General features: G+C 44.6%; 1 protein-coding gene across 1 annotated transcript in view; it reads left to right on the top strand.

Moving 5' to 3' along the window:
- Window positions 1-26396, top strand: part of dok7a (docking protein 7a) — a gene marked incomplete at both ends in the record, with an annotated part of 260565 nt that overhangs the window by 11476 nt on the left and 222693 nt on the right. The window contains one exon of the mRNA XM_084312113.1: window positions 17059-17289. Within this exon, the coding sequence (XP_084168239.1) occupies window positions 17059-17289 (231 nt within the window). The remainder of the gene's footprint in view (window positions 1-17058; window positions 17290-26396) is intronic.

Raw genomic sequence — 26396 nt, 5'->3', positions numbered from 1 at the left:
CCGCTAGTTTACCGCTAGTTTACCGCTAGTTTACTGCTAGTTTACCGCTAGTTTACCGCTAGTTTACCGCTAGTTTACCACTAGTTTACCACTAGTTTACCGCTAGTTTACTGCTAGTTTACTGCTAGTGTCAGTTTTACTGTTGTATCCACTATGATACTGTCATGGACATGGTAAAAGTTATGTATCTCCAATGGTATAATCCAATCCAAACCATGATACTGATGTTAATATGGTATAATCCAATTCAAACCGTGACACTGATGGTAATAATGTCATGGCTGCACATATCATGGATCAGGTGCTGTGGGTGTTTCCATCATGTCTTGGTCACTAATGATGCAGATACTGTGATGAAAGGCCATGGTACTTTATTTTGGAAACACCATGATAACATTCTTGTAAGTGGCGTGTTGATTGTTGCTTAAACCTTTTGTAAAGATGACCTTCTGTCACTGCATTCAAACAGAAAGTATGGCTGAACAATTTGGGGGGGACAATGATATTGCGATTCTTTTGAAAGATTTGGGAATTGCAATTGTCCCATCTCAAACCGCCCTCTTTTCTTCATTCTCTCAAACCCGCCCTCTTTTCTTCATCCTCTCAAACCCCGCCCTCTTTTCTTCATCCTCTCAAACCCTGCCCTCTTTTCTTGAATGAATGAATGAATGAATGAATGAATGAATGAATGAATGAAAACTTTATTTAACAGATTGCAGAATGGGTACAATACAGTACGGCTCAATACATACAATTGTTAAGGGGATGCAGACCTGAGAAAGACGTTTGTCTTGTTTCCATCAGGGTCCCCCATTTTCAATTCATATAGACATTTATGACATACACAACATACATGACATTTATGGCATAGGGACATGTAGGTATTTAGTACTGATACATTTGTGACATAAGCGGTATTCAAATATACAGTACTGTTACCCCTAGATCCTGACAGAGTATATACATATGATGGGGAGGGGACTGTACATTAGGAGGGGGTGGGTGGGTGGGAGGGAAATATACATACGGCGGGGAGGGAATATATACATGCGGTGGGGAGGAGACTGTCTATTAGGAGGTGGTGGGGGTTTTGGGCATTTACGGTGGCCAGTTTCGAATTGCAGCCTCCCGTAGGTGCTCTTTAAGAGCGGTTTTGAATGTGGGCAGGGATTCACATTCCTTTACAGGTTTGGGTAGGGCGTTCCACATTGTTGTGGCATAATTGCGAAACGTGTTTAGTCCCTTGTTTGAGCCGAGTCTGGGTTTAACATGATTTGTTGAGCTTCCTCTGGTGTAGTGGTTGTGGTATTCACTGACCTTTGGGAAGTATTTTGACATGTACATGGGCACCCCGGTCGTATAGTGTATCTTGTAGACCAGGCCCATTGCAAGTTGCTGTACTCTGTCGTCTACTCTAAGCCATCCTAGGTTGGCAAAGTGGGCAGGGGTGAGGTGGGTTCTGGGGTTCAGGTCAAGTAGTAGTCTGACCAGTTTGTTTTGTGATGTTTGTAATTTTGTTTTAAGCGCCTTTGAGGTGCTTTGGTACCATGAGGTGCACGCATAGTCATAGTACCCTTGAATGAGTGCTCCTGCCAGAGTCTTCAGGGTATTCTTGTTTACCAGAGAGGAGATCCGGTACAAGAATCTAGTTTGTTGGTTGACTTTTTTTATTACATTGGATGCCATTTTGTCACAGGAAAGATTTGCCTCTAGGATGGAACCCAGGTAGGTAATTTCGTCTTTCCTTGTGACAATATTGTCACCCACTGTAACTGAGAATCCGTCGGTCTTGCTGAGTTTGTTATTTGAACCGAAGAGAATGGACTCTGTTTTGCCCATGTGTAATGATAGTTTGTTATCAGCGAGCCATATGCAGATTTTGCCTAGTTCCGTGCTGAGGGTTTTTTCAACCTGCAATTTGTTCTTGTCAGAGACCAGCAGGGCTGAGTCGTCCGCAAACAGGAACAAGTTGCAGTCACAGGCTGACGACATGTAATTTGCATAAATTAGGAAGAGTAGCGGTCCTAGTATGCTTCCTTGTGGAACACCACAGCTCACTGTGAGGGGGGGGGATAGAGTACCGTTTACCTCTACCATCTGTTCTCTCCCCTCCAGGTAGGATTGCATCCAGCTCACTGATAAGCTATCAAAACCAATTGCTTTTAGCTTGTCCATTAGAATGGAGTGATTGACAGTGTCGAAGGCCTTTTGTAGGTCCAGCATGACCATGCCGCAGTATTTGCCCGCGTCCACCTCTTGTTTGATGTGGTCGTTCAAATAGAGGAGGCATGTGTCAGTGGAGTGGGACGTTCTGAAGCCAGATTGGAATTCGTAGATTAGATTTTTTTCCGCCAGGTACTTTTCGACCTGTTCGTAGACTATTTTCTCCATGACTTTCGAGATGGAGGTAAGAATAGAAACAGGGCGGTAGTTGCCTGGGTCTAATTTGCTGCCCTTTTTGTGTAGAGGGGTCACTCTCGCAATTTTGAAGTCCTTGGGGACGTGCCCCTGTTTTATAGAGAGGTTTATTATGTGTGTGATGATTGGGGTGATGGCGGCTGCTGCGTCTCTGAGGAATTTGGAGGGGATGTTGTCATGGCCAGTGGCCTTGTTAGGTTGGAGGGCGCTCAATTTTTTGAGTACCTCATCGGTTGTTACCATTTCAAGTTTGAAGTCGTCTTTGTGGACCCCTAGGTTTTTGTAGTATGCTACTATGTGTTCTACCCCATAATGCCCTGAGTGGGAGGGTAGTTTGTTTACCAGTGTTGTGGCTATGTTTGTGAAGAAGATGTTTAAGTAATTGGCTACATCCAGCTTGTCTGTGATGAGCGTGTTGTCTGTCTTTATGTTTATGTTTGAGAATCTGGTTTTAAGTTTTTTACTGCAGCCTAGTTGATTATTGAGTAATTTCCAAAGTTCGCGGGGTTTGTTTTTGTTTTCCTCGGTTTTGTCGTTGATGAAATTTCTTTTTGCGGTTCTGATCATGGTGTTTACGTCATTTCTTAGTCTGTTTCTTTGGATTTTTAGTTCAACCACGTGGGCTTGGAGTTCACTGTTTGAGCTTTTGGAAAGCTTTGTCTGACTTTTATGAAGTTCAGAGCATTTTTTGTCTCTGGTTTTCATAGCGGCCAGTATTTCAGTGTGCATCCATGCCTCAGCGCGATTTTTAACCCTGGTGGTTCTTATCAGTGCCATGTTGTTGAGTATTGCTGTGAATTTGGTTTTGAATCCAAGCCATGTTTCTTCAACCTGTGTACCACTGAGTTCATCTGACCAGTCCAAGCTCCCCAGTTCTAGGTTAAAGGCCTCTCTAGAGTAAGTTTTGAGGTCTCTAGATGTGACTGTTTTGTGACAGCCGGCCTTCTGTTTTAGCTTTTTGCGGGTACAGAAAATCATATAGTGATCACTTAACCTGCATGCTATCACCCCTTTATTGGAGATCATTGACTTGTCAGAGGTCAAAATGAGGTCAATGGTGGTTTGTGTCGAATCGCATACCCTTGTGGGTTGGGTGATTAGCTGGCTGAAACCGTGCAGATCAGAAAATCTACTGAAGGCCTTGAAGACGGGTGCTGATTTACGCAGCATATCCGTGTTCCAGTCCCCAATAAGAATTTTTTCTACCCCCTCCACCCCAGCTAAACACCCATCAAGTGTGTCATAAAAGCCACTCTGTTCTGGTGGTCTATAGATTGTGCCTACTAGTACTGGTTTCGCCCTGTCTAATAAGATTTCAATCCAAACAGTTTCAATTTCATCATGGTTAAGGTCAGTACGGTTGATGTATTTGGTATCCTTGTGTATATACACACAGACGCCACCTCCATACTGGCCACCTCCATACTGGCCTCTTCATCCTCCAAACACAACTGTTAGTCCTTGGGCCAAATACCCCAAATCGGACGATTTGGTACCATCTGGGTGGGCAAATTCTAGATGTGATTTTATTATTCCGATCGACTCATGGTTTGTATCAACAGTGTTCGGGAGACTTGGGCGCATTAAACACGTTATCGTGGTGATGTCTCTATTACCCAGACAACCCAACCTACGTCGAGCGAATCTATGAAGGTGGAGCAAAATATGGCAGGAGACTTATTTAGCAAAAAAACTAAAGGTCTATCATATCAAAACATAATCTAGGGATGTATAGGAAATAATAAAATCACATCTAGAATTTGCCCACCCAGATGGTACCAACAAAGTGTTTGGCCCAAGGACTACGTTGTCTGCACAATTGAAAACATGATGCATTTCTACCCACATGTACTTTACTTGAGTATTATTAGGTTTCTATACTTTTTTATTTTTTATTTTTTTATTTTTATTTTATGTTTTTATTACTGTGAACACCAGGGGGCGCCCTACTTCAAAGAAACATCTGGGCTTCAGACAGCCTGGAAATGGGGGCGGGGCTTATTTAGAGGAATTATGAAGGGGGCGTGGCTTATTTATATGAAGTTGAACAGGGTGTGGCTTATTTAGCAGACATGAAGGAAGGGGGCGGGGCTTATGGGTCTTAAATCAATCAAACTTTCCATATATGGTCATGACAGAAGAGGGATTTGACTTCTCTCTCTCTCATGGACATTATGTTTTCCACAAAAAAATCATCAGGTTTCTATTCTATAATATTTCAGAGTATTATATATAAGTGAATTTCACTCTTTTTGCTGTAAGGCACTGAACAATGTGACAATAAAATTATCTGAATCTGAATCAGAGGGGGAAAAAACATACTTTTTACTCCTTACATTTAAAATGCAGACCTACAAAGTACAAAGTACAAATCTTGCAGGTTCAACTATTTTAATTAGTTTAATATTGGTTTCTCTGGCTGAACTAACTAACTAACTAACTAACTAACTAACTAACTAACTAACTAACTAACTAACTAACTAACTAACTAACTAACTAACTAACTAACGTTATTAATCATGATCTTTATTTAAAAACAGCCAATAAAATCCCCATCAATTTCATTTCATTTCAAACCTTTATTTATACTCGTGAAAGCACTGAGGTTTCCCTCATTTACAGTGATGATGAGTTAACAAAGGACACAAATATCATAACAGTTAATAATTACAATGAATTACAATTACTACAATGATGGATTAAAAACAATTACATGATTCAGTACATAGGTCAAGTGCAATGCCTTTAAACTCCATGAATGACGGGAATGTTCCGAGCTTTAGAGTCTTTTGCAGGGTATTCCATGTGTATGGAGCATCGTAGGAGAAGGCAGATTTTCCAAGCTCAGACCGAACTCAAGGCACCCTGAGCACAAGCCGATCATTCGAACGAGTTTGGTAGGTGACAGCACTCCAGACCAACAAAGATGTAATATAAGGTGGACGTTTGCCAATAATTGCTTTGTAGATAAAAAGATACCCATGATAACTACGTCGCAATGAGAGAGATGGCCAGCCTACCCTCTCATACAAAAGACAATGGTGAGTGTAACTGAGGGGTACAATTCCCTGACTGTATTGAATAAGTATGGTATCATTAAACCACTACTGAGTTATGTACATTACTACTGGCCATACAGTACACATGTATATGAGATGAACACCCACACAATAACACGGCTTAACAAGAAAGTACTGTTTATAATAATATTTATTAGAAGAGCACCAAGATTATCTTACATTACTTATTAAGATTGAGAGTTGCGCTTGTAAGGCGAAGAATGTGCATGAATAGGTCAAGAGCGTAAGTCCATGAGCATATTACGCAGGGGATAATTAATACCACCTGTAGCATAAGAATTATATATGGTACACTAGTAGGTCAGCTGGAGATACTAAGGGGGTTCCCTCCGGTTGTAAGCCAGCAGGGGAGAGGATTTGTCGGTAGCAAAAGTCTGGATCAACGAGGAATAAGGAGACTCCAGGTACAGGAGACGGTGCAATAATCCCTTGATCCGTAGACAAAGCAACAGCTATTCTCCGGTGTGCAGTGCCGCATGGAGGAAAGCTAGCCAGCCTCAGAGTCCTAGAGGCGGGTTCGACGGTGCTCCTCACAGGGTAAATCCCACACGGTAGTGGGTGTAGACGATTCTCTGCTCCAACAGCCACAGAACCAAAGCATTATAATCCAGCCGAAAAGGGCTCTGTAGTCGTCGGTGTAGGTTATCCAGTGTACACATCCACACGGTTCTCGTCTAGGGCTCCTCGGATGACGGCACAAGGTTAGGCCGCCCAGCCTGGATAAGCACACTAGCTCGGTACGATGAAACGTTGGTAATGCTGGTCACTGTAGAACGGTAGCCGCACGATACACTATACATAATAGACTATTACTTAATAATAGAATAGGTCGAACTCGACGATACAGCGTTAAACTCTGACACTTCAGCTATCAATTCGCACGCGGTCTCAAGGCTCTATTTCGGGGCAAAACGGGCCCACTTCACAGCACGTTGTATCGTGGTGTGAGGCTTCAACTTGTTACTAAGATTCAGGATAAGTGCTTCTGTATCCACCTGCGCCGTATTTATACGTAAGGTGAACAATCTAGTACCAGCCTTATTTCTGTCTCATATTACTGCGCAGAACCGGGCATGTTCAGGCATGTCTTAGCGGTGACTTTGAACTAGACATTGGGGGGTATGGCCGTGGCGCCTAGGGGATCGCTGTCCAATAGGAGAACGAATATTATGGTCTGGCCTGTACTAGGTAAAGGGATATTCCGTGTATATGTACAAAGAATATACAAGGGATATCAGACGATATACAAATACTATACAATATATCTCAAGTAATAAATATATATATTCAGTTTAATCTGACCCTTTGTAACAGCCGCCTCCTAATTAGTCCGCACCTAATTAGATAAGCATAGACAGATTAACCGCACTGTCCACTACTCAATGTCCGTTGTGAGGAGTAGGGCAATTCACAAAGTCAGGGGGTCATGGTCGTCATCAAGAGAGTCGGGGAGCCTTGGCAACTCTATCAGCCTCGCCACGGGTCGGGTGTATGTCCGCCCTTGGACGAGCACTTCTGCCGCTCTGACCTTTCCGTCGGCACCAGTGATCACTTTGCTTACGCGGCCGGCCGGCCACATAGCTCGGGGTAGTGACTGGTCGATAATCATGACGACTGTGCCCTCCGTCAAATTGTCTCTTTCTTTTACCCATTTCTGGCGGGTCTGTAGAGACGGTAGATAGTGGAGGAGGAAACTGTTCCAAAACTTGTCAGCCAATACTTGACTGTACCTCCACATTCTTCGGCCGTTCGCTTCTTCAGGTCTGTACACTGTCTGTGGGAGCGCGGGGTCCAGCCGCCCCATCAAGAGAGTGTTGGGGGTGACTGGGTCGACATCTGCTACATCACTTGAGACGTAACCGAGGGGCTTTGAGTTCAATACTCCCTCGATCTCCGTGAGGACTGTCGTGAGGACTTCTTCCGCCACTGTCTGGGCCCCAAGCACGGCGTACAGGGCTGTCTTTATTGAACGTACTTCTCGTTCCCAAGTTCCACCGAAGTGAGGTGCATTCGGGGGGTTAAACTGGAAATCAATCTGAGAGGGAGCGAGGTGGGTCTTAAGTTATGGGCCCATAGCTTGGAAGCTCTCTCTCAGCTCTCTTTCTCCGCCTTTGAAGTTTGTCCCGTGATCAGACAATAATATAGACGGTTTTCCTTTCCGCGATGTGAATCTCCGGAAGGCCATAAGGAATGAGTCCGTACTCATGGTTGGAAGGAGTTCTATGTGTATCGCTCGGGTGGTCATGCCTTTGAATACAATACCCCACCGTTTCTCCATCCCTCTTCCTTTCTTTACATACAGCGGGCCGAAACAGTCCATACCGGTGGAGTGAAAGGGCTTGTCGCCGAGTCGGAGGCGACAGGGGGGTAGGTCAGCCATCCGGGGTATACTGGGCTGTGCTCGCCACTTGCGACAGTCTAGACAGGTCCGCTGGAAGCGTCGTACTGCTTCTCTTCCTTGCAGTATCCAATAGCGACGTCTGATCTCCGCGAAGACTCTCTCTGCCCCGGCGTGGTGCACGTCCTCGTCGTATTTCTTTATGATGAGCTCTGTGACCTTGTGTCGGCTGTTTAAGACTATCGGGAACTTGACGTCATCTGTTAAGTCTGGGGCCCTCCTCAGACGACCACCCACTCTGATGAGATTATGGGCGTCGCTCTCAGGGGCCAAGTGGAGCAGTCTGCTGTCTGACGGGACTGGCTTTGATCCCTGCAGACAGTCTAGCTCGTCGGGGAACGAGTCTCTTTGGGCTCGCTGTAGAAGAAGGAGTTCTGCTTCTTCGTAGTTAGCTGCATTAATGTCAGTAGTGGACGGAACCTCAGGGTGGTGCCACAGGAATGTCTTTAACTGCGCACTCTCAAGGGTGGGGCAGTCGTCTATGTTGGGATCTGTGGGGACTAGTGTGTGTGTCAACCCACAGAACATAGATTTCTTCTTCTCTGCCTCCTCTTCACTCGCCTCCCGTGGGGTGGGTGTAGGCCACTCTTCTTCCGGGAGCTTGAGGAACTCGGGACCGTCACTATAGAGATTGTGACGTGTGAGGTCATCCAGGGACATTCCCCGTGTGATGACGTCGGCTGGGTTCTGCTTTGTGTCCACATACCTCCAGCATGCTGCTTCTGTTAAATCTTGGATCTCTGTGATTCTGACTCCCACGAAGACCTTGTATCTACACGAATCGGACTGGATCCATGTGAGTACGGTCATGGAGTCTGACCACAGGATTGTTCTTTGCACCGGGATGGTGAGTTCACGTTGGATTAACGTGGCGAGTTGCGCTCCTACTAGGGCTGCGCAGAGCTCTAGACGCGGGATAGATTGTTGCTTGCGGGGGGCTATTCTTGAGCGAGCCAGGATGAAGGCAGTATGTATTTCTCCTCCCTCCTCTCGGGCCCGCAAGTAGGCCACCGAACCGTAGGCTACTTCGGAGGCGTCGCTGAAGACGTGCAGGTCCATCTGACACGTCTCCGGCCTCACTGTGGGTGGGAAGTAGCTGCGGCGTATGTTGACACCTGGGAGCGAGCTGAGTTCTGTCTCCCACTCTCTCCATGTGGAAGCAAGGTGGTCGGGTATGGGATCGTCCCAGCCCTGGTCCTTGTCCCATAGCGCTCGTACAATCATCTTTGCCCTGGTGGTGTAAGGTAGAATACATCCCAACGGGTCATATTGTCTGGCGAGTGTTCTGTATACACTCCGTCTTGTGGTCGGTAGTGAAATCGACCTTCCCTGCTCCTTGGTCAGGGGTGTGTGTCTATAATGGAGCGAGTCTGTTTTGAACCGCCAGACTAGTCCTAATGTCATTTCTTGGGCTTCTCCTGGGATGGTCGCCATCCAGGTCTCGCTGCTTGCTGCCTTGTCCTCTGGGGAGAGGCTGCGCAATACTTGAGGGTCGCTGCTGGCCCACTGCCGGAGATCAAAGCCGCCTTTGATCAGAGAGGCGCGGAGCTTGAGTAGGAGGGCCTCGGCTTCTTCTGGCGTCGAGACGTTTTGCAGACAGTTGTCCACGTAGAAACTATTTCCTACACTTTGTCGGACCTCTTCATCAGCTGCTGGGTCCTCTGCGACGTGTTTTTGCAGTGCGAACGTAGCACAGCATGGGCTGCATGTGGTTCCGAAAGGGAGGACTTCCCATTGATAGATGGATGGTTGCTCATCCCCGATCCTCTCTCTCCATAAGAACCGCAGCAGATGTCGCCGCTGATGGCCACCTTGTTCTGGCGGAAACGTAGCAACACGCCTAGTAGAGAGGGGCCGAGTGTTGGGCCGGGCAAGAGCTCTTTATTCAGATTTTGTGATCCGATCTGGTAGCTGCAGTTAAACACAATACGATCCTTGCCGTTGTGGTGGACTTTGTGGTGCGGCACATACCATGATTCGGTCGTCTGATCAGCCTCTTTAATGTCAATTCTCTTTATGTGTCCCGCTGTGATTAGCTTGTCAATCTCAGCGCGGTACACAGTAGCTTGAGCGGGGTCTCTGGCTAGGCGCCGCTCTGTGTTTGATAGATACCGCTCCGTCGCTTCTTTTGGGGCGTGGAAGGTAGGTATACCCTCTCGCCTCAGGAGTGGAGTTGCGTATCTCATCACTCCGTTGACTTTGACTCTCTTTGTCCCCTGCTCGAGGAGGGCTATGGCATAAATGTCTTCCTTGGAACGAATGTGTTTCTTTTCGTTCTTAAAGGGCATTGTCTCTAGTGTCCATAGCCTCTCGACGTGCTGTAAGAGGGCGGTGTCTTCTTCTGTCACTCTGGAGTGGAGGCAGCGAGTGGCTGCTGTTCGGTTGGGAGACCTGGAGAGGGGGCCTTGTAGTGTCCATCCTAGGCGGGTCTCGACTGCTGCTGGACAGCCTCTGGGCCCAGTGTGGACCCGGTCCATCGGGACGATGAGGTGTGCGTGGTCGGATCCTATCAGCAGGGTCGGGGTGGCGCCGTCTATGAGCGGTATAGGTAGTTGACGCAGGTGCACGTATTTGTCCATCAGCTTGGCGATCGGGTAGGTGTACTGCGACAGGCCTATGTCTTGGCTGGTGAAAGCGTTAGTGATCCTATACCGTCTCTCTGGCTGCCCGCTTGCTGCGATAGTGAAGGAGGCGTTCTCACCCTTGATCGTCTTCAGGTCTCTTCTTATAGTCCGAATCGTCATCGTTTCTTCGCTCCCCTGCAGCCCCAGCTGGGCCGCAGCGGACGCGATGAGAAGCGTCTTCTCTGACCCGTCGACAAGGACGGCGTAGGTGTCCATGACCTTGTCCTCGTAACTCAATGTTACGCGGACCACCTTCAAGAGCACCCGGGCGCCCCCGCTGCTGGCGGGGTCAATGTACATAACACTTGCCTTTGTGCTGCTTGAGGGTGCGGGCTTTCTTCTGTTACTGTCATGTAAAACGTCCAAGTGGGCTCCGTCACACCGACTACACCTCTTCTTTAAGCGACACTCGGCTGCCATGTGACTGCGCGCACAGCGGTAACAGCGGCGGTTGGACTTTATCCATTGACTCACCTCGTCGGCGGTCATCTTTTGAACGTGTCACAGTGTGACAGCCAGTGTTCCTTTTCGCAGTACTGGCATACAATCTTCCACTTCTCTTTCGTCGAGGGGGTGCTGTGGTTCTTGTTACGCGGTACTGATTCGGCTTGGTGCATGACGGTCACCAGCCTGCGGTTATCGTTTGATCTCCTAGGTCCCTCTCTGGAGCTTGGTACGCTCCGCACGAACGTATCCAGTCGTAGGCTGCTGACTTCTCTCGCCAGGAAGTCGGCCAGGTCTAGGAGGGATGGCTCGGGACCGTTGGGATCACGGTGGTCTTTTTGCCGCCTGAAGCGCTCTTGTCGGGCGGGCGGAAGCTTCTCTAATATTCTCTCAACATTAGAGTTTGCGTACAGTTCGTGCCTACCCTTTTCCTTTTGTGCCCCCAGCATCCCTACCAGGGATTGTACCTTGATAGAGAGGTCATCTAATGAGCGATTGTCTGTGGCTGGGGGTAGACGGTCAATATTCCTTATCTCTTGTATTACGTAGTCCCATATGCGTCCATAACGTTGGTCGAGGGCTACTAGAGCCGCGGTGTATGGGGTACTTGAGTTGGAATATGCCAGCGCTATATTATGCGCTCTGGGCACCTTCAGGTGCTTGAGTAAGATAGCATACTTGTACGTCTCATCGGGGACATCGGACATCATTGTCTCTAAGCACATTCGTAGCTCTGTGTACTGTGCTCTGTTCTCGTGTGTGAAGTCCGGGAACGTCGGTGTGCCAAGGTACGATGCCATGGATGGCTGGCACATCGGTGAGCATTGGGGGAGAGGCCTCCTAGGCGAGTCTCCTCTTACGTGTCGTGGTGGGCTGGTACCTGGTGGGTACCAAGGCCCGGGTACCCAGGTGCTGTTCCTCGGGGCTGGTCGTGCGTCAAGCTCACCCGTGAGTTGAGTCGGGGGTCTGTAACGCAGGGCCTCGGGGGTAAAGTCTGGGCTGTACTGGACCTCCTGGTCCTGTGGAGTACGATGCTGCTGTTGGGCTTGACTTTCCTCCTCTTCCTCTTCTTCTTCCTCTGCCAGGTCTTCTAGATCCTGTAATCGTCTATTCAGTCTCTCAGCGGCGTAGGCCGGTTCTTCCCTGTTGCTGGGTCTCGCATGGACCGGTCGGGGAGGGGGTACGGAGACGTGTATAGGCTCTTTCTGTTGGCCGGGCTCCGGGTCGCTTGATCGGGTAGGGGAGGGTGCCCTAGACCCTTGTCTTGACGAGGCCCTGGAGCTCCGTGCGGAGGGAGGGGGGGTTGCCCTGGCAATCAGTTGCTCCATTATCTGCGCTTGTAATCGGTCGCGCTCGGCTTCACGCTTGATGTGAGCGAGGTCGCGCTCTGCTTCGCGCTGGGCTTGGGCTGCGTCGCGCTGTGCATTGGCGGCTTCGCGCTGTGCATCGCCGGCGGCGCGCTGGGCTTCGGCGCGGTCTCTTTCCATATTCTCTTCCGTCTGGAGGCGTCTGGTCTCCAGGCGTATGCGGTCGTCTTCACTCCTTTGCTGCGCCTGGAAGCGCTCTCGCTGGGTCGCAGAGTGTTCGCGTTCACTAAGGGCTTGCGCTTGGAGTTGCGCGTGGAAACGTTCTCTTTGGTCTGCAGATTGTTCGCGCTCACTTAGTTGTTGAGCCTGCAGGCGGTCTCTTTCCATGGTAGAGTGTTCGCGCTCACTTTGGTGTTGCGCGCGGAGGCGCTCTTGTTCCATGGAAGAATGTTTGCGCTCGCTAAGCGTCTGTGCTTGGAGTCGATCGCGTTCAGTGGAGGCTGCCAGGGTGGCGATAAATGCCTGCGCCAGCATCTTGTCCGCCTGGCTGGGGGAAGACACTGATGGAGGTGATCGGCTTCTGGCAGTGCTCGTTGGAGATCCGTTCTCCTGTCGCGCTCCGAGGAGGTCCATCTCCTGGGTGCGCGTCTCTTCTGGTGGTGGGTCGGGTTCCGTCCCTGGAGGGCTTTCTTTATCCTGGAGCTCTCCGGGGACTATCCTGTTGACGTTGGCGGGGGGTAAAGTCATGTCATGTCCCTCCTGGTCCCCCCCGTGAGCTTGGTCAGTTACGTTAGAACCCACTAGGGTCTCTACTGGCAGGATCGCCTGGTCGGTAGGGTTTGACATACTTTTACTATCCGCTTTTTCCGCGTTTAACGTCTGTATAAAGCTAGGTAGTAGACTGGCAGCGTAGTCCTCTAGGTAAGGAGGTGGCTGCCGTCTGCGCTGCGGGCGATCTAGCTTAGGAGAACCGTTTGTGGAGTGTTCATCGCTGGCCATGTCAATATTAATATTATATTAATATTACGCTAATTACCATCCGGCTCGAAGGACCAATTGTAACTGAGGGGTACAATTCCCTGACTGTATTGAATAAGTATGGTATCATTAAACCACTACTGAGTTATGTACATTACTACTGGCCATACAGTACACATGTATATGAGATGAACACCCACACAATAACACGGCTTAACAAGAAAGTACTGTTTATAATAATATTTATTAGAAGAGCACCAAGATTATCTTACATTACTTATTAAGATTGAGAGTTGCGCTTGTAAGGCGAAGAATGTGCATGAATAGGTCAAGAGTGTAAGTCCATGAGCATATTACGCAGGGGATAATTAATACCACCTGTAGCATAAGAATTATATATGGTACACTAGTAGGTCAGCTGGAGATACTAAGGGGGTTCCCTCCGGTTGTAAGCCAGCAGGGGAGAGGATTTGTCGGTAGCAAAAGTCTGGATCAACGAGGAATAAGGAGACTCCAGGTACAGGAGACGGTGCAATAATCCCTTGATCCGTAGACAAAGCAACAGCTATTCTCCGGTGTGCAGTGCCGCATGGAGGAAAGCTAGCCAGCCTCAGAGTCCTAGAGGCGGGCTCGACGGTGCTCCTCACAGGGTAAATCCCACACGGTAGTGGGTGTAGACGATTCTCTGCTCCAACAGCCACAGGACCAAAGCATTATAATCCAGCCGAAAAGGGCTCTGTAGTCGTCGGTGTAGGTTATCCAGTGTACACATCCACACGGTTCTCGTCTAGGGCTCCTCGGATGACGGCACAAGGTTATGCCGCCCAGCCTGGATAAGCACACTAGCTCGGTACGATGAAACGTTGGTAATGCTGGTCACTGTAGAACGGTAGCCGCACGATACACTATACATAATAGACTATTACTTAATAATAGAATAGGTCGAACTCGACGATACAGCGTTAAACTCTGACACTTCAGCTATCAATTCGCACGCGGTCTCAAGGCTCTATTTCGGGGCAAAACGGGCCCACTTCACAGCACGTTGTATCGTGGTGTGAGGCTTCAACTTGTTACTAAGATTCAGGATAAGTGCTTCTGTATCCACCTGCGCCGTATTTATACGTAAGGTGAACAATCTAGTACCAGCCTTATTTCTGTCTCATATTACTGCGCAGAACCGGGCATGTTCAGGCATGTCTTAGCGGTGACTTTGAACTAGACATTGGGGGGTATGGCCGTGGCGCCTAGGGGATCGCTGTCCAATAGGAGAACGAATATTATGGTCTGGCCTGTACTAGGTAAAGGGATATTCCGTGTATATGTACAAAGAATATACAAGGGATATCAGACGATATACAAATACTATACAATATATCTCAAGTAATAAATATATATATTCGGTTTAATCTGACCCTTTGTAACAGTGAGTATCATATTTGTCACCCGTAATAAATCTTAGGGCGGAGTGGTAGGCAGAATCCAAAGGCCTTAATGTAGACGCAGACGCATGCCTGTAAATGACATCACCATAGTCCAATATTGACAAAAAAACAGCCTGTATAATTCTTTTCCTACAGAACATAGGAAAACTAGCGCGGTTACGGTACAAGAAACCAATCTTTTGCCGCAATTTTGTAGCTAGGTTATCTATATGGAATTTAAAAGAAAGTTTATCATCCAGCCATATACCAAGATATTTATACACACTAACTCTTTCAATATACAAACCATTTGCTGTTGTTAGGTGTAGCATGTCATAATCTATAACCCTGGCTCTAGAAAACATCATAGACTTGGTTTTACTAGCATTAAGCACTAACTTGAGCTTAGCTAGAGCATTTTGGAGAGTGTCAAACGCAAGCTGCAGGTTCACAATAGCTTCCTGAACAGTATCCGCAATGCAGTAGACAACTGTATCATCCGCATAAAGATGAGCCTGACAACCTGCTAGTGCTGAAAGACTAGAAACAATATCATTAATATAGATTGTAAAGAGGACCGGCCCCAATACCGAACCCTGTGGTACACCCTTAGACAATGGCAGGAAATCAGATTGAAAGTTACCTGAATTCACAGATTGACACCTTGAAGATAAATAGTCCTGAAACCAAGCACAAGCGGCTTTATCCAGGCCAATGCTAGCTAGACTATTCAAAAGCAAGTGATGGTCTACTGTATCAAACGCCTTTGAGAGGTCTACAAAGAGAACTGCACAATGCTTCCCATTGTCCAGGGCTGAAATAATGTCATTAGTGACCAAAGTAACAGCTGTAATAGTACTATGATTTGCTCTGAAACCTGATTAGTGAGTACTTAGCACTGAGCAACTTGAGAAAAAGGTTTTTAATTGGTTGTTTACCAAGGTCTCCAGTGCTTTGGCTAGGCATGATAGTTTGGAGATAGGACGATAGTTATCCATCTTATCCCTATCCCCCCCTTTATGCAAGGGGAGCACCTTGGCAGATTTCCACACTTGCGGAACTATGCCAGATGCAATAGAAAGGTTAAAGATGTGTGACAATGGCTCACAAATGACAGGGGCTGCCAGTTTTATAAAAAAATAGTCTAAATTGTCCACACCAGTAGAACACTTAGGGTCTATGGATTGCAAGATATTGAGAGTTTCACTAGATGAAAATGGCTGGAAGGAAAATGTAGGTACACACGAGGCATGATCGAAGATTGGGCTAGGGTCAGAGTCAACATCCAGTGGAGCCAGCCCAGTAGACAACCTGTCAAATAAGGACCCAGCCTCAATGAAGTGTTTATTGAAAGCAAGACAAATTTCCTGAGGATCCGAGATTTTACAATCAGCCACATTAATACACAATGGCAATGTAGCAGGGTTATTTCTTGACAGGTTTACTGCACCCCAGAATTTAGCTGGGTTAGAGTAGGAATTCGAGACTAAGTCTAAAAAGTAATCAGATTTAGCCTTCCTCACAGCTGCAGTAGTTCTATTTCTAAGTTGTCTGAAGGAAAGCCAGTCTTGCGTATCCCCAGTGCGTCTAGCACGTGACCACGCAGAGTTCCGCTCAGAAAATAATGCTGACAGCTCACTTGAGAACCACGGTGCCACCCTATCCTTAATCCTAGTCCTTTTATAAGGAGCATGTTTATCTACAAAGCAATTAAATGTCTTTATAAAAGAATCCAGTGCAGTTTGCACATTATCAGACCCTGCTAAACATAGACTATTATTAGTAGCAATGTCCTCCAAAAAGGTTTGGGGGTTAAAGATTTTAAGATTTCTTCTTTGAACAATACGCAGTCTTGATTTCAGCAGCTTTGTGGATCTAACACAGACCGTAGGACAATGATCACTAATGCCTAAATCAAAAACACCACTAGCAGAGATCCTGTCACATCTGTTAGAAAATATCAAGTCAATGAGAGTGGATTTAGCATGATCTTTAGGGTTTGGTCTAGTGCTCTCAGTAATCAACTGAGTAAGGTTTCAATGGAAAATGAACCCGCCCATACCCATGCTGATTGGTCCTTGTGCAAGACTAGAAAGAAGGGATCTTTGATTAAACACCTGCTATCAGAAGAATAGACAGTCAGAAAAAAAGTTTTTACTTTTTAGTACTTAAGTACATTTAAAAGTAGAAACTGTTTGACTTTTACTCAAGTGTGTTTTTAGCCAGATACTCAGACTTTTACTTGAGTACGATTTTGAGACGGTACCCATACTTTCACTCAAGTATAATTTATGGGTACTTTTTACACCCCTGCTTAACCCCCACCTGTCTCCCTTAACCCCCACCTGTCCCCCTTAACCCCCACCTGTCCCTTGGCTCCTCCAGACTGCCTCGTGTTGCTGGTCTTCAAGGACAAGGCAGACAAGGCCCAGGGCCACCGGGAGAGGGCCAGCGTCACCCTGGAGGACATCTGTGGGCTGGAGACGGCCCAGTGGCTGGAGGGAGTGGGCTACACCCTGTCCATCCTCTGCCTCAGCCAGGCCATCGTGCTGGGCTTCGACAGCAAGGAGGCCCTGCTGGCCTGGGACGTCCGCATACGATACAGCCTGGGAGAAGGTGAGGGCTTTTCACTGTTTGTGACGCTAAGGCTGCGGTTACACCTTTCGTTTCATTTTCGTTTCATTGTGGGCACAGTGATGTAGTACACTGCCAAAGCAGTAGGTGGCAGTAGGTGGCGAACATGAAGGCAATTTCAACCAATCATAACTTGAATGTGCCAATACACTTCCTGGAAGCTCCAGCAAAGAAAATGTCAACAAGGCAGGCGCCTATGCCGCGCCACCATCTTGCCTATTTACTCAATGCAGCAATTCTTTTTCAGCAAAGCCTAATAAAAGTGCAATAAACAAAACAGATACATTCACTGTGTGTTCTGCCTGTCATTTGTTGATGAAACAAAACTAACATCAACACAAGTGACCACCAAGAGCGGATAGTTTAGTCTAAAAAAAGATCGGTAGCATTGTTAGCTGCATGCTAACGTCAATGGAATTTGCCATTATAACAGTATAGCATTGTGGCTAGAAGCTAACGTTAGCTCATGCTACTTAGCCAGCACCAAACTGATGATATCGGGAGCTATCAGTGGTTAGATAACATTAGAGACAACGCTGTGTGTATTAAACAAAGGTGAATAGATGACTGGGCCATTTTGTTTAATGCTTGTTAAGTTGAAAGAGGAGCTTTGAGCTAACAGGGTTTGATAGCTAACACTAGCTCATGTTATCCAGTGGCAGTGCCAATCGGTAATGCTAGCAGAATGAATGGATGTAAACTTTATTTAACATATTGCATATGGGTACAATACAATACGGCTCAATACAAACAATTGTTAAGGGAATGCAGACTGTTGTAGCTTGGACTGGGGTCCTTATAACAATAACTTGACAACACATAGTAGCTGCAGCTATTTGGTTTGGGACAGCTCTGCTGTCACCGGAAGGGCACGCAGATGGTATCTACTGCGCATGGGCGTTTTCGCAACAACGGCTCCGTGCTGACTACACGGCTGTTGTCGGCGCGTTTTTTAGGGGTTCTCCAAAACGCAAACACAATTTAGCGTTTCAGCCGTATCCGCAAAAAAACGCCAAAAAACGCATTTCTGTGTAATAGGGACATGAAACGTATTCAAAAACGTATAAAAACGAGCACAAAAACACTGTGTCTAACCCCTGCCTAAGACTAACAGGTAAAGGCATGAGGGTCACTGAGCTATAGGTGTGATGATTAGGGCTGTACCGAATAGTTCCAAGCTTCGAAGCTTCGTTCATAATGTTGACATTCGAATTCTAAATCAACATTTAAATTTTTAATTTTTAATATTCTTTTTTATTATATATATATATAATTTTTTTTTTATATATATTTTTTATGTGTCTATTCATTCTGTTTAAACCAATAGGGTTTTTCTTCACAGTTGCAGATAAAGATTAGGCTACACTAATATTATAGTATTATACTATTATAGTATATGACTCATCATAAAAATTTAAATAAAACATTTATCATAAATGGTGTAGCCTGTCTGCATCCGCTTGGTGCTCGGCGCTCCATCAAGACGTCACCATCACTGTCGTACCAACCGTGCCCTTATTGGATTATTTATGTTGACGAAACTGACGAGTTATAAGAAAGTTAAAGAAAGTTGATTTAATAAATAAAAAAAAATACTAATTTTATCAGATTAATAACTTTATTCAAATTGAGGATTTAGTTTGAGGATATTTATAAAATAATAATTATAATTTTTTGGATTACGTCATAAAATACGACGACAGACATTCGAAGCTTCGTTCGAATACTTCAATAGAAGCTTCGAATGTTAAAAAATGACATTCGGTACAGCCCTACCTGTGATACTAACAGGTGAATACATGAGGTCACTGAGCTATATTGTGATACTAAACGGGTAAATACACTGAACACTGAGCTATATTGTGATACTAAACAGGTGAATACACTGAACACTGAGCTATATTGTGATACTAAACAGGTAAATACACTGAAAACTGAGCTATATTGTGATACTAAACAGGTAAATACACTGAACACTGAGCTATATTGTGACACTAAACAGGTGAATACACTGAACACTGAGCTATATTGTGATACTAAACAGGTAAATACACTGAACACTGAGCTATATTGTGATACTAAACAGGTAAATACACTGAACACTGAGCTATATTGTGACACTAAACAAGTAAATACACTGAACACTGAGCTATATTGTGATACTAAACAGGTAAAGGAATATTATAACATCAACAGTCCACAGAATATATTATCCGGGAAATGAAAAAAATGGAGAAGACAATAACCGAAAAAGTAGATGCTATCAAAGAATCTATCGAATGCAAAATAGAAGCGCTAAGGGTGGATGCCGACGCACATATTAAGCGCACCGTAGCACTGGAAACTGGTTTGGAAGAACACCAACAGAATTTCAGTCGGATCTACAAAGACGTAGCTGATATCAACGATAAACTAACGGCTGAGATGAAGGGAAACTACAAAGAACTCAATACGGAGCTCAACGATATAACGGCTGAGCTTAAGCGAATCAATGATGGACAAAAAGCTAAAATATTCGAGATGGAATATCAAAATCGCAAGTTGAATATTCGTATAGTCGGACTGGACGAGTCGGTGAGCTGCACACATCCTGAAGCGTTTGCGACAGAATTACAGAAAATCCTGGGACCAACAATCCCTCCTACGGTACCTGAGGTGGAGCAGTGTTACAGATTGGGCACCCGATCCAACGACAATAACGTCAGACCCAGAGTGATCATGGCTGTCCTGCGTCAAGTCAGAATAAAAGAAATGATCATTCGGGAGACTCGCAGGATGAAAGGCAATCTGAAACACAAGGATATATCAATACACTTCTTTGAAGATTATTGTCGGGATGTGGTGATCTTGCGGGCCAAGTACAAGACGGTGATGTCTCAACTCTATCTGGAGAAATACAAACCCATATTAATATACCCTGCAAGACTTCGTATCGTCGATAAACAAGGAGAAAGGGTTTTCCTCAACTCGCCTGAAGATGCAGTCAAATATATGGCAGCACAAAATGCAGGATACTAGTGTATAAACAGCCTTTTAATCTTTGTTAGGCATGGACACCATATCGTATAAACTATAATGAACCGCTGATTTGGGACAGAGAGACCTACGAGCTCTGAGTTATTGAATGTTTTCCACGTTGGACTTTTATTATTGCGGACATATTGGATTTAAAATTGGAACGATACAGAGAAGATGAGCATGACGTTGAAGCGGTCCTTATTTTAAGAGTATGGAATTCTAACAACATTCCGGAACATACTGGAACATTCTAACACTGTAAAAACGACATATTGGAATAATCTAGAACATTTAAAACATTTTTGATATATGGAACATTCTGGAATAACAGCAATATGTGGCCAGACATACAGCCAGAAGACCTTCGGGGGAATAACCAATAGCATCTAGCTGCAGAACCACAGAACCATCACAGCAGCGGCTGGCTGAGGACCGGTGGGCCCATCTCGGAATAACATTCTTCACAACGGATCATCGCCCACCCCTGGCCAGGGGAAATGCTGAATATACGTATTTACAAACTGCTTTTTATTAATTGGAAATTTTTCCACTACTTCTCCAATTTATATTCTAGGTGTTTAAGCATAGCAAAGCTCTTTCAAGATCTAAGTTAATGTTCTCCTTTTTTTTTTTCTCTCTCTTTTCTCTGATTTATTGAGGTTCTCTTTTCAGTTCAATACCTCTATATTATTCTTGGGTTATTATAAATTACACAAGTTCTTATAAAATGTAAGTGATTATGGTATGATAATTGAAGCTTATTTTTGGTCTTTATTTTTAGTTTTATCTTATTTTAATTTTTATTTAACACTTTAACTGCCGAAGGTTAAATTCATGATATACCATCCCTTGCCAGCTCTATTTGTCTATGGAGAAGTTCCCCTTCTTTGCAGGGCTATAACTTTTTAAATTCTATTGCTAGATTGCCATTATTAGGGCCCATTCAATGTCCTATATGTATTGTTCAGGGTGTATGAACGTTAAACTTTTTCATTCACATATTCATACTAAAATATGGTCTAAAGTATAAGTATGTTTTTATCTTTTTCTGCAGCTTTCTCCAGAACGTGATTTATAGCTCCAAATGCATTATATTGATGATGAAATACAGTTTGATAGCGATCTGTGCCAGATAAAAAATGTCAACTGGAGGTACTTCTAGAAGTTACTACACATCATCTGATGTTGACCGGATGGGCGAGGGGGCTTTTATAATTCCGTGGGCAACGTTATACCATTCATCTAATGTGGGTCATATGTTCATCATAGCAGTTAGTAAAGAAGACGTTAGAGAATAACGCTGAATCTTACCGTGGCTTCCTCGTGCCGCTGGACGATGAGCGTGGAACTGAAATATTCCTATTATGGGATGTAGAAATATCCGATCCATTTCCAGGTTGTATAATAGTATATACGTCCAAATAACGTTGTTTATTGAGTTAGGGCGAGCGATCTATTATCCAGTGTTTCAAGATGGAGTCGCGGGAGCTATAGAGAGTGGCAGGACCACATTTGGATGAGTACTACTGGTTCAAAGGGTGACTTCCTGTTGGGCGATCTGCCGATCGGCCACCAGATGGCGCTCTTGAACCGCTAGAGGGTTGAGAGGAGACCAGCACTGTGTCTCAGGGCTGCGGAGGAAAAATATGATTTCGATCACAGATTTTTGAAATATTGATATTAAAGACGAGTTAGGGCGTCCTCGGCAACTTGAGCATGGCTAGGAAAGACGCTTAAACACGTTTTCGGCACTTAAAGTGTTAACGGGAGAGTGGCCAAGCCACAGTTGACATTCTACTTATGGTAGAATTTAGAATGTTAGATCCTATGGTATACATAGGAAAGTTAAGGATAATTGGATCATTCTGGGATATCCGGTGGTTTAAGGGAGGGAGTTATACGCGAAGGTTGTGTTCATGGAACACAGTCCTGTACGACTCTCGGTGGGAGGGGGGAATAGGGGATTTTTATTTGTATATATGTATGTTTTTAAGCTCGGCTCTCAACGGGACCTCAATAGTTGGATGTACATCTATTGTTGCTTCGCACTCCAGAAGCATTACCAACAACTACACAACAACATGTATAGATTATGGCTAGTTTGAATATAATGATCTGGAACACTGGTGGAATAAATAATCAACACAAACGCAAAAGCGTGCTCACACTGATGGAAAAAGAACAGGTGGACGTGGCTCTGCTAAGCGAAACGCACATTTTAGAGAAAGACATAGATACGTTAGCGGACAACACATATCATAACATTAGTCACTCTTCCTTTGGAACGAGAACTCAGGGAGTAGCCATAGTCGTTAGACGGAAGTTGAATATTGAATTGAAGGGAGTATGGTCTGATGCAGATGGTCGGATAAATAGCTAAGATTTTACACAAGAACAGGAAAATAGCGTTGGTAGCGGTATACGCCCCAAATTTATACGAAGTTAGTTTCTTCACTACACTTACCAGAGCAATGTTAGACCTTCCCGAATACTCATTTATAATTGGTGCGGATTTTAATGCCATTTGGAATCCAAGGATGGACAAATCAAACCGCTCCTTTTCCAACGAACAAAAAAATGCATCTAATGCATTAAAGGATTGGTCGAAGATTACAGGTGTAAATGACTTATGGCGATCACTCAACCCCACGAACCGGAAGTACTCTTGTCGATCTGCGAGACATAACACATTATCCAGAATAGATTACGTTTTTACATCCCCGAGACTATTTGATAACTACGATGTGGAAATGATACCCAATGCATTATCAGATCACTGTTATTTACTCCTAAAAGGAACATTTGGTATACTATCATCCCGAGCCCCAAGATGGCGATTTAACACGATGCTGCTTAATAACAAGGAATTCATTACACAAATCAAAGAAGCTCTTACGGTATTCCTACGGATTAATGCGAATTCGGTGCAGGAACCCAGAATATTATGGATGTCGGCAAAGGGAATGATCAAGGATTTCACTGATAGCTTTTCCTCCCAAATACACAAGAATCGATGCTCAAAACTGGCTGAACTGGAAACACTTTACTCAACGTTATTTAATTCTTTACAATACAACAACTCGGTTCGACTGGAAAATCAAGTCAATATACTAAAAAAATAGATTAACGCCATATACAGACAACAATCTGAAATGCAAATACGTAGCACAAGACAACAGCAGTACTCCCAAGGTTCCAAACCAAGTCACCTATTAGCTATGCGATTAAGAGTCAACGCAAAATTTGCAGATATAACTACCATTAGAGCACAACAAGGACTTGTTACAGAACCCAAAGAAATAAACACGACATTCAAAGAATTCTACTCCAACTTATACAAATCAGAAACGACCTTCGATCAAAACAAAATGGACACATATCTTAATCAAATTAACCTCCCTAAACTTTCAGAGGATGACGCTAAACAGTTAGAAACACCGATCACACTAGATGAACTTAGGGAGGCCATATCTGAAATGCAAAGTGGTAGGGCTCCTGGAAGAGACGGTATCCCACCAGAAATGTACCTCTCTTGTTGGGACATAATTGGTCCCTTATTACTAAATATGATTTTATACTCAGTCAAGGAGGGGAACTTCCATAAGAATGACAATATTGCACTCATAACAGTCCTCCTTAAAAAAGACAAAGACCCCACCGAGTGCGGTAGTTATAGACCTTTAAGCCTCCTCGGAACCGATATCAAACTGTACTCTAAGGTATTAGCCATCAGACTACAAAAGCATATGACGTCTTTAATTCATCCGGACCAAACTGGCTTCATAAGAGGCCGCTTGATCACTGATAACATAAGACGATTACTACACGTACTAGATGCTAACAAGGAAGACAACACACCTAAGGCGATGCTGTCCCTGGATGCAATGAAAGCTTTTGACAGGTTGGAATGGTCGTATCTATGGGCAGTATTAGAAAGGATGGGGTTAGGAAAAGGATTCATTGATATGATTAAAGTATTATACAAAGACCCATCGGCCATGATTACAACAGGCACAATCACCTCCGAAATCTTTCCGGTATCACGTTCTTCCAGACAGGGTTGCCCTCTTAGTCCCGGACTATTCGATCTATCATTAGAGCCTTTAGCACAATATATAAGACAATCCCAATCCATAGAACCAATCGTAATCAAGGGCACACAACACAAAATTAGTTTATATGCAGATGACGTAATACTGTTCATGCAAAACCCCAACACCGCATTGCCTCCTCTTCTCAAGTTGATTGAGGACTTTGGAGATTTATCGGGATTTAGGATAAATTGGCCGAAGTCGGCCTTCCTCCCACTTAACGCCCCTGCAAAAAGAAATATAACCCTCCCAGTAGAGATACCTATGGTAAAACACTTTAGATGCTTGGGAGTTGAAATATTTCCTACCATAAGCCAAACGGTGAAGCACAATTACATAAAAATCCAAAACAAAATCAAATACGACCTTGTCAGGTGGTCAAAACATAAAAACTCAGTACAGGCACGGATATCAATAGTTAAGATGGACGTCCTACCTAGAATCAACTTCTTCAGCTCAATGCTACCGTTACCCCCTCCAAAGGGTTACTGGAAAGAATTACACTCCTCCACATACAAATTTATTTGGAATAACAAACCACCACGTATAAAAAGATCCACCGCACAGAGAAACAAAGCAGACGGTGGTATGGCATTTCCAGATTTCTACCACTATTTTAAGGCGTACACTTTAAGACCACTGACAACATGGTTTGATCCCCAAGCATCAGTATCCTGGAGAAATTTAGAAGAAAATATAGTAGCTCCATATAGGCTGAAGGACATAGTATACACCAAATTATCAATTAAGCAATGCAAACGGAAATTTGGCCCCATAATCACTCATGCGATCCGGATATGGCGTGAAACACAAAAAAAAGATTCTATCCCACATAAATGGCATAATCATACTCCCTTATTCAATAACAATGCACTCTTGATTGGAAAACAACCTATAAGATTCCCTAGATGGCAAAAGCAAGGCATACACTCATTAGGAGACGTTTTCAACAAACAGGGTTTTTGTAGTTTCGATGAAATACGCAAAAAATTTAATCTCACCAAGTCCACATATTATTTTTACGCACAGTTATTGGCATGTTTGAAGGCTCACGGTGTTCCATTAACGATACCAATTGCACACCACAGATACCACAAATTTTTCTATGAAAGAGAGACATCGAGAGGTTTTGTATCAGATTTGTATCATCAATTACTAACGGCCTCGTATGAAACCCTCCACCTAGACTCTATTTGGAGGAGGGATATACCAGACCTGGAAATAGATTTTGAGTGGCAAGAAGCCTGGGCAAATGTTCGACTTGCATCAAGGAACCCGAACCATCAACAAATCAATCTTAACTATATCCATAGGACATACTTGACTCCTATAAGACTGAACAGAATGGGTCTTAAACAAGACTCCAAATGCTCCTTATGTACAAATGGGGACGAGGGGACATTTATGCACATGTACTGGGACTGCCCACCAGTTAAAATATTCTGGAAAGAGGTGACCCAGCAATTATCAAATCTCTTAACTCTGAATATACCTGTACACCCCTCTGTATTACTGCTGAATGATGTTTTTGAGAATGCAGTACATCCACAGCTAAAGAGATTGGTTTTATCCGGTATCACAGTGGCTAAAAAGCTGATAGCATCACGATGGTTCCAACCGGAGAAAATGTGCCGAAAGGTCTGGATTATTACATATCTCGATGTGATTTATCAAGAAATATCTACAGCAAGAATTTTGGGTCTCAATGAATCAAAAATGAAAATGTGGTTAGAAGTGGTGGATATAATAAAAGCTAGCATATAATGGTAGTGTCTGGTTAGGAGCGTGGGATAATGGATGGATTATCCAATGGGGGGTCCGGGAGGGGGGGGTACGAGCTAGAGCATATGTGTGTAGGGTATTAGATAGCAGGTATTGGGGGTATATCCTGTATAAGACATTTAACTATATGGTGATTTCATTGGATGTGCACTGTTAATAATGCTTGTATATCTTATCGTGTGTTGTCATGTTTGTTTA

The sequence above is a fragment of the Notolepis coatsorum genome, assembly GCF_963971535.1.
Source record: "Notolepis coatsorum genome assembly, chromosome: 4".
Lineage (NCBI taxonomy): Eukaryota > Metazoa > Chordata > Actinopteri > Aulopiformes > Paralepididae > Notolepis > Notolepis coatsorum.
This window is presented reverse-complemented; position numbering and strand designations above follow the sequence as displayed.